The sequence below is a fragment of the Phalacrocorax aristotelis genome, chromosome 3 (assembly GCF_949628215.1).
Source record: "Phalacrocorax aristotelis chromosome 3, bGulAri2.1, whole genome shotgun sequence".
NCBI classification, from domain to species: domain Eukaryota; kingdom Metazoa; phylum Chordata; class Aves; order Suliformes; family Phalacrocoracidae; genus Phalacrocorax; species Phalacrocorax aristotelis.
In genome coordinates this window covers 6,379,874-6,393,998 of record NC_134278.1, presented here as the reverse complement: position 1 = coordinate 6,393,998, position 14,125 = coordinate 6,379,874, and the positions used below count along the sequence as shown (strand labels likewise).

The window sequence follows — 14,125 nt, the reverse complement described above, 5'->3', positions numbered from 1 at the left end:
GCTGCACAGTTTCTGTTTCAAACCTGCCCTGCAGCTGATGGTCTTGGAGAACGCACTGGTCTTTGAGGCAGATGCTGCATAGCTTCATATCCAGAGCCCAGGACAATGCTGTGGTGAGCACGGCTTTCTGCCTTCTCCCTGACTCTGCAAAAGGGCAGTGTCCAGCCCATTGCCTGCAAGTCCTGAACGGGGGAATTAAGGAGTGCCCAGCTGGCACCATCCCCATCCTCCATCTGAGAGCTGGAGGTGCTTTCTGCCCATGGGCTTCCCAGCAGACTCAGTGTACACCACCCCTGAAACCAGTGCCTGTCTGCCACTGGTTAGTGGGTCTCCCCACTAACTTCCAGGTAAGCCATCTCTGAAGGCTTTAAATCCACTTCCTACAGCGCTAACAATGATGAGAAACAAAAGTGTAACATCCCTGAAGTGCATGGGAAGGGGAAGAGGAAAAGGAAAAAAACCCAAGATTTCACAGGACCTGCTTTTGAGTGCTGTTATTTCAGTGATGAAAGTCACAGGTTGCCTATAGATCAGACGGTGCCACAGTGGTGATGGAGCATGAAACCTCACTTAACTCCCACTTCACAGTCCCCGCAGCCCAGCCGCTGGGGTCCTCGCGCCAACCACATTCCTGCCATTACGCCCGTGGCTTTTTCTGGCCGATAGAAGCTAATCCTCACCCGTTGCATTTTAGAAAAACAACAGTTTTCCTCGTTTCATACTGAAACACTGCTGCAACTGCTCAGTGTCTGAACGGGAACGTAATCGGATATGTGAGCAAGTTGTGCGAGTGCCATTAGGGAAAGGGAAAAAAAAAAAAAGAGGCAAATATACCAGTACCCAAATGTGAACAGACAGGATTCCTGATTTACAGGCAGCAAGCGGGGTTCAAATTGAATCTGCATTGCCTCAGCAAAGGCATCTGCTTATTGGACGATTTGTTTTTTAATGACCCTTCGATGTTGCTTTTGCAGAATCCTAGTTAAAATGCCATGTTGAATAAGGGCAACTCTGTGCCTTGTACTGCCACAGCCCGGCCCGCCGGTAGGCTTAGGACTGTGCCGTGATTTGAAAAACCTGTACTCTGATACCCTGGGAAAATAAACACAACCTAGACAGAGAAAAGAAATATAAGAGTGAACCCCAAAGTGCTGAGTTCTTCCAGACTCAGGTGTGGGCGAGCCAGGCTTTAAATATTATTTTTGTTTAATCATGCAATAGCTATGCAAGACCTCAAGTGGAACGAAACAAAAACAGTTTATGTGCTTACTAGTAATAATATGGATTTTGTCACAGGAAACCAGTATTTACTGTTAAAGTTATTGGGAATTAATTATTTTCCCTAAATTACTAGGTAAAAAGATTAAGAAACAAAGGTATTTCTAAAGGAATGCTTGGTTAATTCCAATAAAGGTAATAAAATAATCCTTGTTTTTTGGACAAGGGTCTGTTTTCCTTTTAATACATACCCGAGCCATACCAGCCCAGTGACCATGTTAAGAAGCCAGTGGGTAACTCCCACTGAATATCGCACCACAACAAGAAAACTGGTGGGGATGGACAGCCCAGACAGCTCACTCCCTACTACCACACCAAACAGGTGGGTGTTTAGCAATTTCCCAGGGTCACCTAACGCCCGATCAAAGAGGTGCCTCGTCTGCAGCACAGTTTGTCTCTCGTTGGCATAGTTTGTGTGGCAACGAGCATCTATTCATCTCAGAAGAACTCTGAGGGACGGTCCACAAAAAGCATCCACTTTGGTAGAACATCAAAGCGCGTAGAGCTTTACAGATTACAATCAACGTCCTGAAAAGCACCAAAAAGCCTTGTGAGGAAGCCAGCGCAATTCTCAGAGCTCGCGCCGATGTAACACGCTCACACTAATCGCCTTATTAAATGGGAGGGCTACCAGAAAGCTAATGAGTAGCCTTTGAGGGCTGGGTGTTCGACTTTTCTAAATTGAGGAGGAGACAAGGGTGGGGAATAACATGGCAAATCCTGTATCGAACCACAGCACAGCCCCATATTCACTGCAAACTTTAATAAGCAGACAAGTCCTCACTGCTTTGGGGGAAATGAGAGCAATTTGGGATTCTAAAGTACCCCACAACCATGAGTTTATCCAGCAAGAAAAGCACATAATCCACAATAGATGGGAAAGTCAGCTTGCCTTCCTCGGTTCGGCTCACCTCCCTCTGCCCAACCAGCACCACATCTTCCCTCTCTCGATGAAGTCTCAGCTGGTACTTTGAACTGCTGACTTTTAAATTTGCAGAGAAGGCAGCGAATGCCACACAGCTTTGTTTCCAGACAGGCTTATTTAAAGCTCATCTGAAGTTTTCACCTCCCGGATCTATAAATGCTGCTGCTGATTCATAACGAGGCAGAGAAGTACTCTATTAATCAAACCCAGCAGAACATTTTCTACAGGAGGCATTTATGTGAATGAGAGCAGCATATGAGGTTACACTTAGCTAGGAAGAAAATTACAAGGGGATCTCAGTTCTCGTGCTTCAGGGCATAAGCTGATCACCAGATGGGGTCAGAAAGAATTTCACCCTCCTTCGTTCCTAGATATAGTATTGCACAATAGGTAAACTATGGAGGCATAAGGAAGAAGGAAAAAAGCTGATTATAGCCCCGTTTTTTCCTGCTGCTTTCTCAGGAACTATGTCCCCAAACACTGACAGGCAGAAGACAGTAGGTTAGAAAAAATATTGGGCTTTATTTTGGCAGTTCTTACCCAGAAAATTATATGCATAAGAGCCCTGACTTCACATGTCCAACTAATAAAACACTAAGCCCTGCCAAAAAACCTGCTCTGGGAAGCTGGTGGGCAGCAGGTACCTTGTTATGGGTACTATTGACATATTTAATATTTTATAAACATTTTATGCTAGTTAAAGCTAGACTTCTAGATCTGGGAGAACTTTGCCACAGCTCATGGGAACAACTTTTTTGTTTCAATTCTCTGAGTGCTTTGGGTTCAAATTAACCCACTTACTTCTCTTTCTTACTGCAAATTAATAAACCAGTGGAACTTAAAAAACAAGAAAAAGAAAGAAGAAGAAAGCCACAACACTTTGTTAAAACCGCTAAGTTTCAGCTGGTATCTTGTCAAAACCACTTGAAACATGAAACCAGAAATCTTCCTAGGTTGACTCAAAGACTATGTCTATACTAGGAGTGTTTACCGGTGAAGGAATACCAGTATATAAGACTGGCAAAGGTCTCCTGGTATAGGTGCAACCATAGCAGCAAAACTGAGTTTTAGACTGGTCTAGTAAATGGAGCCAAGAGTTTTGTTGATGGACTTGCATCTAGGTGAAGTTCTCCAACAGTTCTAGCAAGTGAATTGCTCAGGGGCAAGACCTTTTCACATCCTGGATAGACACAAATATGCTGGAGCTTGTTTGACACTCTCTTGAAAAAATTAACCAGCTCTGAATTTAGAAAAATGACAAGATCGTTTTATATTGTAGGCTTCCCAGTTTTGTTGCAAACTTCTGGCATAGCTGCAGTTAAACATCTTATTTTGGTCTTATAATCTGTGACACATGGTACTTTATGATTTCTCTCAGCACAATGAAGACTGTCTCTCAGCATGCAATCATAAATGTTGCATACAACCCTCACAAGCAACCTTTGGAAATTTCTCCATAACCCAGTTCGTTTATTGTAACAGTGGTCAACACTGGTGCTAGAAGGAAACCGCCACATGAGAAGATTGTATTATAATTCTGATAGAAAGACCATTAAATGCTGGCCGCTTCCCTCAACACCAGTGAAAAATAAAAACGCTGACTAAAAATGTTCATTCTAATATGTACTATTGCACACACAGATGACAAAGCAGAGCAACGTGGCAGTTAGAATTTCACCAGATACCTACTTAATTTACCCAGATTGACTATTTTGGACTCTTTTGGACTTATGGAAAAGGTATTTAAAAAAAAGAAAGACATTTTCAGCTTCAAACACTATAGAAAAATCCACTTCCCATCTAGCTTTGCTTGGAACACATCTCTCACTCTGTAACAGCCTCTTTTACTGCAGTTGAGACACAAATATCCGTAAGCAATTACTACCGTTGCCTGTGCAAGCCAAACCTATGGTTCTGTCTCTTACCTGTAATCTGACTCTGTCCTTGTGGATTAAAAGGACTTGGTGCAGAGTTCAGAGAGGGCCGTGGGCTCTGGGTCGGGACCCCTACTCTCATACTGGGATGAGGAATGCGCCCTAAATCACTGAGGCGTTCAGAGAACAAACTAGGTTTAGAGTCATCAAGCTTCTGTCTGTGCCCTGGAAACAGCAAATCATAAAATAAAAGCGTTAATAACAAGATTTAGTAATTTAACACACCCCCAAAAAAAACCCAAAATGGCCTCTAAGGACCTGTTATTAGATTTAATGGATTCATAGGTACCTCAGATACCCCGATAACACAGCGACATTGATGGGGTGATCTGTGTTTTGGGCCTGGTTGTGCTGGCGAAAGCCTTGTGGAGAACAACTGCGCCCATACAGCTGTGCGACATGGTGCAATTTGGATCAAAATAAGCACTTACGAGGACACTCACACAAGGTCTTTCTTGTCTTTTTTTTTTTTTTTTCTTTTTTTCTCCTTTAACTACATGAGGTAGTTTAAGGGGCAAACTCTGTTTTCCCTAAGCAAGCCTCATATGTAAGTACAAGTTATCAAGCGGGACAATTATTCCATGCCTTGTTTATATGTTGTGGATTTTTGCTAAGAAAATGCGAGCTTTTCTTCTCCCCTTATTTTTTAACTTTAACTCTGTCACAGTTAGTCATTAGCTTTCATTCCTCTGGGAGATTTTCCAAAAAGTAAATAGTCACTGTCATTTGAGAAGAGCAGCATTGCAAGGAAAACCTTCAAAGCTGCTGGCCAAGTCTGGGTCCTACATTCCTTTGCATGGTTGCCCTTCTTCTGTGTTCCTACTTCTCTCCCCCAAAACAGGCTAACTGCCCTGCTGCCATATGGCCACGTCGGGAACACTCATTTTGGGGTGCTTGGTTGTCAAAATGCAAAGGGGAAGAATGGCAAAAGCAACAGGATGCCCCAGCTGGGTCTGCTCATATTGTCATTGAGATGTTTTCAGTGTAAAGGCTTTACTTCTCTAACTGTTGTATTTTTGCTCCTTGGTTTAATTTCTTTCCACAGTAGTTATAGGATACTCCTCACCCAGTGGTGCCTTTGAATGTGAGGCACAGAAGGTGTTATTTCTATCATTCAACATATGGAGAAACAGGCATGCATAGAGATTAAGGTCAGGACTAATTTTACATAACTTTAGCCATTCATAACTCAGGCATGTAGTCTAAACTCTTCTAATGTAGACTTCCTTTACAGTTAATGGAAAGAAATAGCTACTTCCAGAGGGCAATTCATCTCATTTGTCTCTGACACCAGCCTTAAAATGGGATGATTCACCTTCTGAATTTGCTTTCTCTTCCTTCTGATCAGAGAGGGAGCACACATGACTAGTTTAATTAGACACCCTCACCTTTAGTCAACATTAAATGGAATTAATCTTACCCTAAGTTACCGACAAAGGTCACACAAAAAGCCTCTGGCAGGGCCGAAACAGGGGCCCAGACCCCCTGACTGCCACCCAGAACCAAGTCTGCCTCCATCCCTGTAAGCAGTGCTAGGGCACGGGCACAAGCAGTAACAACTGGGTAGGATATTTTTATGCGTTTAACAATAAGAATGGTCCCTGGTAGGGTTTGGGCTTGAACCCTTCCAGATGATCCGCAGCAGCTTGAGATAATCTGTGTTTTCCCTCAGCAGTGTGAACACAGCCACCTGCCTGCAGGCCATGAGAGTTCAGCTTTGCAAACACAGTCAGATTGTCCCATCAGTCTTAGGGCCAGAGGACAAAATCTGGCACTGGTTAATTTATTTTAAAAGCATAAATGAGGCCATTGAATCTTGAGATTGGACTATCAGACTACCACTTTTTAAAAAATGCCTTTAATGGTACCTTTCACCACAGATCTGAAGTACATGAGTTCACATCATCTAACTGGGACCATGGTGCCTACATGACATAGAGGCAAAGCAATGTCAGTAGTAGGCAGCTAAATCCAAGCTACATTCAGAGAAATCATGGTTCTAGATAGAGAAGTGAAGGATTCAGGCTGGGAAATGAGAAGAAACTGGATGGAATTTAATTTTGGAGAAACTTCTCTAGCAATTTAAAAAAATTAATTAGTTGACCCATTATTTTGTACTTTGAAGTATGATTTTTCTCCCCCAGGATGACTCAGTCTAAAAGCATGGGGTAGGCGGGAGCTTTCTCCTTAAGAAGAAGGTGCTGCTCAGTGTTAGAGCTGACATGGGTGGCTACTCCTCCCTTCAGGAGGTATCAATCACTTTAAATGGGGAATGATTTTTGGTGGGCTTGTAACAACTCCGGAATGGCAGCTTAATTAACGGGATAACATCTAACCTGGTAGTCTTTAGCATTATCTTTTCCATCTATTTAAATTACAACTTGTACAAGTTGGGTGCTGCTAAATCTGAAGAAACAACTTTCACACGCGCACGCAGTCAGCATTCTCTTGGGATTTCTCCTTCTCCATTCCCTTTTCCCCCACAATTTTTATGTATTTGCTATTCCCTTTGCCAGCTGTATTTGCCACTCTGTTCTTTAAAGGCATCTCTTTCTCCTCCCCTTTTCTCTTCTACTCATTCCTCATCAGATTTTGGCAAATTCAAGAGGGCTCAAAATAGGACAAACATGATTAGCCTACCTCTGGCCTCACATGCCAGGGCTGAATGAATCCACCCCCAAAGTGAATTTTATTTTGAATTTTTGTAGAAAAATCCTGTGCAATGTTCATACAGTGCCCTTTTTGCTAAAGAATCACTAACAAAGTGGTGCACAAGCTATTTTAATAGTCTTCAGATGACTCAATGAACACTTGTTATATAGGTCACCACTCCTGCATCAACCTGTGCCCGATAACCCCAGCTTTGTTTCCATCATGCTCTGTTTGCCTGTGCATAGCTTTGCTAGAGAACAGTTTATATTTAATTACGTGTATTATTTTTATAATGAACTAGGTCTATCACAGAAAGACAAAATTCAGCAGGATAGCAGTGCACTTTAGCATAGGCAGCAAGGGAAAAAGAAGAAAAAAGGGGGGGGAAAGAGAGGGGGGGGAAAGAAATAAGAAGAAAGATTCCCACATCTGGTTGAATTGAAACAATCTAGAGATGTGCGGGCTTGGGTGTTGTCATCTTCCCCCCCCCCCAACCCCCCACCCCCACCCCCCACCCCCCAAAAAAAAAAAGTAGGGAGAAGAGAGCTATTTGCACATCTGGAAGACCCCAGGCATCAATGGAACTGCAAGTCCCCAGGAACCAGCAAGGGGCTGAAGGCAGACTTGCCTTCCCCTTCTGGACATTTAAAATTTAGGGTTGTAACACGGAGTCATGTTGTGACAAAGAGATCCACAGAAGGAGCCACACTCCCCCAGCGAAATGTCCCAGTGAGATGAGATTACGTTACAGCTTTGCTCGTTATGGGCTACTACGCTTTGATAAAAGCTAAGACGTGCTCACACTGAAAGTAAGCAGGAAACTCAACAGAAACTTCATATGCAGGAGGTGCTCACAAAGAAGTGTAGGCAACTTAAATAAATCTCTTGCCCTGATTCCTGTGCAGAAAAAAAAAGAAATCCTATTAAGTACAGAGAAGCCATGAGGTATGGGCTGAAAACACTCTAAAAAGGCCTTCTGAGTAGCACATAAGCAGCAGCAATGAAATATGTGATACATGTTTAAAACTCATTCCACAAGCTGCTTTTCATCTCTCATTGATATATGTGTCCGTTGACAGAGAAATTCCTGATCCCAGGGGAGTGTGCTAAGAAAAGCTGTATTCCTTGGTCTCAGTCATGAGGCGTAATTTTATTTCAGGAAAAAAGATTAGGGTAGCAAGTGTGGATAGCTCAGGGAGAATCTGTGATCTGCTGCAGCCGTGAATACGCTAAAAAGCAATATAAAAGCTCCTTAAAGAATAGAATAAAGTAATGTTGCAGTTATCCCAATGCCTGCAACACTGCATTTAGTGCTAGTTGCTCTGTTACAGAGATGAGTTTGTGGAATGGATTGGGCTTGGAGGGGGACAAAATGTTTATGGACACGAGCACTCCTGGATACAGAATGCAGTCAAAGAGATTGAGACTGACCCATGAGTCACTGAATGAGGATGGGACCCAGTGGCCATTGGGATAGAGCAGGTCACAGGCAAGGAGATGGGAAAGAGATGAGAAAAATGAGAGTTAATAGGCAAAAGTAATACAAGCTGTTCTCATGTGTCTGTTGTCATAGTACAAAACATGTTAGATATTAGAAATCCATTATTCCCTCCAAAATGACGAGCAATATTTTAGTCTCTCACTGCTACTCGGCTATTTCAAGCCAAACACCAGCCTGAGTATTCGTTTCTGGAGACAGACAGCATTGCCATTAATCCACCCCAGTACCAATTTTGGCCATTTTACATGAATCAAACCAGAAAGTAGTACAGAGAGAGGGCAATAAAGTCAGCGCAAACTGCAGCCTGCCAGGTGGTGCCTGCGCTGCTGCTTCAGCTCGCCAGTCCAGGACAGCCTCAGTACAAGTTGAAATGGCCCATAGAAGCTAATGTTCAATTATCATATCCCAGGCATGGCAGAAGATGTGAGGAGGCTTCATCTCCAGCTTAATCATTTCAGTTTAAACTAAATGAAGGAACGTCTCCCAGATCAAAGCAAGGCAATCCTGAGTCTGCTGGATGTGGTAACTGGAAAGGGACGTGAGCTCGTCTCTCATCAATGAACTTCCACCGCTCCACTGGAGAAGTCAAGATGTAAATCGGGCCATGGAAGAGGCTGACTTGCAGAATGTAAATGTGGTGTTGATGCTTGAAGATTTTTACCTCCTCGGGGAGGAGGGGTGTGCGTTTTTATCTTTCAGCTTGTGGGTGTGGAACTGAAAACTAATCAGATTATGCTACACGTGGCCTCGCCAGATGCTGACACTCAGGGACTCCCTTTCTTTGTACCGTGTACACCACCCACCAGTTTTTTTGTGTGTGTGTGTTTTTTTTTTCTGGTACCAAGGAGATCTGGTTACCAGATTTTCAACAGATGCTTTTATCACTCTCAAGTGGGTTAGCTATTTTCAGTCATCGCCCAGTTCTATCTTTTTTGCTTTTGCCTTAACAACAAGAAGTATCGTGGGAGTCAGGTGTCTCTGCAAAAGAGCCAAGGGAAGGCAGAAAGGTCATGAAAGCAAGAACCTGGGCTCTCACCTGCTGGGGACACATTCGCTGGGACACCCCAAGCAGAATGGAGGGCGATGACCCAACATGAAATACCACCCCGGTTTGTGTTTGCTCTATGTCATGAGTGTGCTCAGCATCAGCTGGTGAAGCCTGGAGAGTCACTCCATGGAATGACTAGAGCTGGAAAGGGCAAACAAAACAAAAATCCTTCAAAAGCCAGGGCCAGTAACCGAGGCTTTCTATAGCTCTGGGTTCAGTGCTGAGATTGAGAAAAAAGAAAACTTTAATGGAAAGGGGGCTTTCCTTCAGGCTAAGGAGTGGAAGAAAGAAGAAGAATCCCCCAGTTTACAAGCTGTGAATTTATAGCCTGTACATCCCAAGCTTTCCCGGACTTCGAGAAGCACATCAGAGCCCAAGAACCCAGGTTTTGATTATTCCCAATGTTCTTCAAAGTGCTTTAAAAAGGTAAAGAATGGGCACGTTTTTTTCATACTAACATTATATGTCTTTGAGACAAGCACTCTAATTGTGTCTCTTTTAACACTAGCCCACTAGTGACATATTTCTGTGTAGACGCTGTACAAGACAATTTCACACCACGAAAAAGAGAGGTTACATGTCCTCTGAACTTCATCACAAATTCTCATTAAATTCTCTTTAGATGTCTTCCTGCATTTCATCCCATTTACTCCTGTGGATCAGATGTAACTGGCAGATACTGATATGGGTTTGACTGTGAATTCGGCTACAGGCCTGTAAAGCTGAGGTCAAGGGAGCCACATTTATGCCACGGAATTGAGACCTGAGCCTAAGGCTTCTTAACAGCTGCTGTGCAGGGACTGAATAATGCCGAGCATTCAGCATGAAGCAAAAATATTCATTGTTCTGTTACAAATTCCAGACGATACATCATTGCAGCAAGATATCACTCCAAAGCAGTGTCAATCTATGCTCTGGAGGTAAAAATAAGAGAGCCATAACTCAGCAAAAGCCCAGAAGACACACATCAGCTAATTGCAAGGGAAAATCTCTGAAGCAAGCCACAAGGGTCCCTCTTGTGTCCCTTGTCTTGTGACAAACTGTCATCCCCAGGCTGGTTTCCCCCCACCCAGTCCTACCAAAAGCACCCAAACCAAAGTTCATGACAAAAAAACTCAAAACACAAAAGAGCCAAACAATTTTTACCCAGGAAAGGGAAAAGTTTGGAACCCTTCCAGTCTCTTGGGTAAAGACACAATTATGAGAAGAAAATATAATCCACCCAAGAGACATAATTACATAATTAGGCCATAGGCTGTGCATAGGAAAGGTTCTTATAGTTCATAAAACAAGGAGCTACATAGGTGCAACAACTGCAGTTAATTCACTCAATGGAAAAAAAAATGTTTGTTTTTTAAATAGCTGAGGGCACCAGTTTGCATTAGACTGGAGAGCTTATTCTCCTGACTGTACACAGAGCCCTATTAGTGTCAATAGGAGTCACTCAGATGTAGGCAGAAAACAAGACTCTGCCTCTTTTTGTTCTTAAAAAAAGACATATTTTTTTTACCCAAAGCAGGTAAGCCCTGTAGCTGAAACTACTGCAGAGAATGGAAATAAATAAAGACAGAGGAACGTGCACCACGGACGGGCTCAGTTCCTATACAGCGGATTTAACGTGGCCCATTGCCAAAGTCCCACTGAGTTCCTCCTCCCTGACCCCTCTCTCCTGAAGGTCTGCAGACTACTGGTACAGCTCCAAAAGGGCCAGATCCACCTCCCAGGGGAGCCACTTATGCTACTGTCTTCGCAGAGCTGTGGCTCCAACCAGGGGTGAGCAGAGGCTGGGGCAGGTTTGCACCTCAGCGTAGAGGTCAAGCCCGCAGAGCATCTCTGGTGTTGATGGTCATCTCCCCATGGACTTACTGGGAGAAAAGCACATGTCGACTCAGCTCATCTTGCAGGCAGCCCTCCCAGCACGGGACAAAGTCAGAGCTTCCAGCAGGTCAAAGGGAGGAAGGGGCCGGAAGGGTGAGGAGGAATGATCCCATGGGTGTGTAACCTGTGTCCCCCTGTGCCCATGGGAATGACTCTAATTCAGTCATTGCAAAGCCTTTGATGATATAAAGTGCTGTATATAAAGGTTTTTAAAATTCAGCTGGGGTCTGTGAAAAGCATGCATCTAGCTGTAAGACAGACCCAGAGGTCGGGGTTTTTCAGCAAATGGCAATAGATGCAAAGGAGCCTCTTGCTCCCAAAATTTCTCTACGTACAGAGGTGAAAAATGCCTGCTCGGAGCAGGGCTGCAGGCTGTTCCTCCGGCAGACAAGGGACTGATACGGGGCATGCAGCAGGGGCTGAGCTGCCAGGAAGTCTGCGCAAGGGAAGTTGTGTTAGAACAGCAAAACCAGAAGATTTAACGAATGAAACCAAAAAGATGCTTTGAGAAAAAGGACAAGCAAAGCAGGAAGGGGTTTGAGTGGGACTGCTTTTGCACCGGTTCCCTCCCACCCTTCAACTCATCCCAGGGTTGCAGGATCCACGCTGCCCTCTGCTCTGCCCCTCTGCTGCGGTACGGCCGCGGCCCGCCAGTAAATGAGCAAGCTCTCCCCTTGCTGTAGTGGGTTTTCTTTTCTTTCTTTTTTTCTTTTTGAAAAGCTTTTGAACTCTGACTTGGATCTTGAAGCTTGTTCTGCAAAGCTGAGCAACACCCTGTATGAACATCAGTACAAACCGTCTGGGTTGGGGAGGGAGCAGGTGGGACCCCCCCTTGCACCATGATGCTCTGCCTTCACCTTTATCCATCCTTCACGAACACAAAGGAATCTGTGTGCACGTGTGCCAGGAAACTAGCTAAACATTGCCGGTATCACCGCTCAGAGACATTAAAGACAACTCATATAAACAGAGACTGTCACGCAAGTCTCGGTCCCTGCCTTAATTCCCTTTGCATGCTGGTATCTGTTACAGTCTCACTCGTCTCCTCCCCCTTTTTTTAGCAGACGGGGGGAAGAGGGAGAGCAAGGGCTGTCCCACAAAAGTGCAAGAGCTCCTCATTCTGACTTTATCATCCTCATCTTAACGCAGCAGTATCTTTTGAGGAATAAGGCTTTTTCCGCCCCCAAAGGTAGCTATCCTTTAAAGAGCCCACCAACTTCTGTGCCTTGCTGCGGCGACAGGCAGTAAAGATCATAGCAAACCAAGGGGGCGAGGGGGGGGGGAGAAAAGAAATCTCCTTGAACTGGCCTCCCTCCAGCTGGCAGGAGGGGACGGTTTTCTTAACGCTTGCGAAATCTGATTACTTTAAAAGAATGAAAAGGGTGGGGGGTGATGTATACACAGCCCCTAAACCAGATTTAAGGCGCTTAGTTCAAATCTAGTCAAAGAGCTCTCGGATGCTATGCCGTTCTGCTCTCTAGACACCAATAAGGTGCATTTTCATTTTTGGTTTTCTTTTACACCCCCAAAACCAAGAGCGTATTGCAGGCTGAATGCTGCGGTTACAACGGGAATTCAGGCATGGAAGAAACAACTGTTAAGCAATAATAGATGGATGTGTGCGTGTTTGCACTGTATCTTTCAACAGATTGTTTTGGTGCATTAGAAGACTACTGTGTTTATATCCATGCAGCAGGTTTTAAGCAGATTGTTTAAACTTGATTAAAGTAGGATATTTCTAAAATAACCTTACTAATAAAATTCAGATGGCTAAAGAAACCTGAAAACGTGGTTAAAAATAAGAAAGATGCCATTTCAATCTATACTGGCGGGAGTAACAGGATATAAACTCCAAAAGAAAACAGTCTTTACAAGTTCGACTTGAAGGATTATCTTGTGTATCAGCACCCTCTGTAGCAGAGTAGCACTTATCCATGTATCCACCCATGTTAATGCTGTTGCACAATTTACTACAGCCGTGATAGACAGATAATTGCTTTATCCACCCAAGTGTAATAAACGGAGTCTACTATGTTAATCCTGGTATTCTTATTGTCTGCGAATGCCAAGTAAGGGAGAGACATACACTGAAAAACCTACCCTCTCCTTCCAAAACTACTGGAGTTTACTCACCCTCAGACTTGCTAAAGTGTTCTTATTGCATTCCACTCCCCTGCTTGCAGCGCCAAGTATTTTGAGTAGCGTCGAGTTATTGTTATATAAGGGGCACCTACACTAGGGCTATATGGAGGCAGAAGTCAGGATGTAGCAGCCTTGAAAAAAAAACCAACCACCCTCAAACATCTTTTCCTACTCAGTAACTAAAATAGGCCAAGTATTATTTGTTCCTATGCATAGCACAGAAAACAATTAACCTGTCCTAAAATTGGACATCTATTCAGCTGGTGTGGAGTCTGTCTGACTATTGAGAAATGTCATTTAGCTGCTGGCCCATCAGTGTTTTCCACAAAAATCTATAATTTTTTTTTATTTTGAATGTCATAACCAGGCGTATCCTTTAAAAGGTTGACAGATTCCTGGCGGCTCCACGAGCTTAGGTTTGTGGTATCAAATTTGTAATGACAGTTAATGGATCTCACCCTTTCTTCCTCCTGAAAGGTACAAAGAATCGGTGGTTCCCCCAGTAAAAATTATGTTTAATGCTGTTTTTTGCTCTTATTTATACACCTAACTGTGCAAAAAAGTCTCGTGCTGCTGGAAATAAATGGGTTTATTGGGGCAACTTTCACTTTGCAGAAGGTATCCAGCTTTCTGTGTAATCAGGGCACTTGCACAAGCACCTACACGATGCGCAAGTTTTGAAAATGGACAGCCTTAAGCGGCACATAAATGATGCAGCTGAGCTTAAGAGAAGAAAAGTTGGCCTGAAGATCCTGCCAGCAGTCCTG

The 14,125-nt window shown here is 43.8% G+C and overlaps 1 protein-coding gene across 2 annotated transcripts in view; it reads right to left on the bottom strand.

Annotated features, from left to right (window-relative positions):
• Positions 1-14,125, bottom strand: part of RUNX2 (RUNX family transcription factor 2) — a 92,205-nt gene that overhangs the window by 34,722 nt on the left and 43,358 nt on the right. The window contains exon 4 of one of the 2 annotated variants that reach the window (XM_075086619.1): positions 4,129-4,302. The exons of the other annotated variant lie outside the window; for it this stretch is intronic. Coding sequence (XP_074942720.1) covers positions 4,129-4,302 — 174 coding nt within the window. The remainder of the gene's footprint in view (positions 1-4,128; positions 4,303-14,125) is intronic. 2 annotated transcript variants of the gene reach the window in all.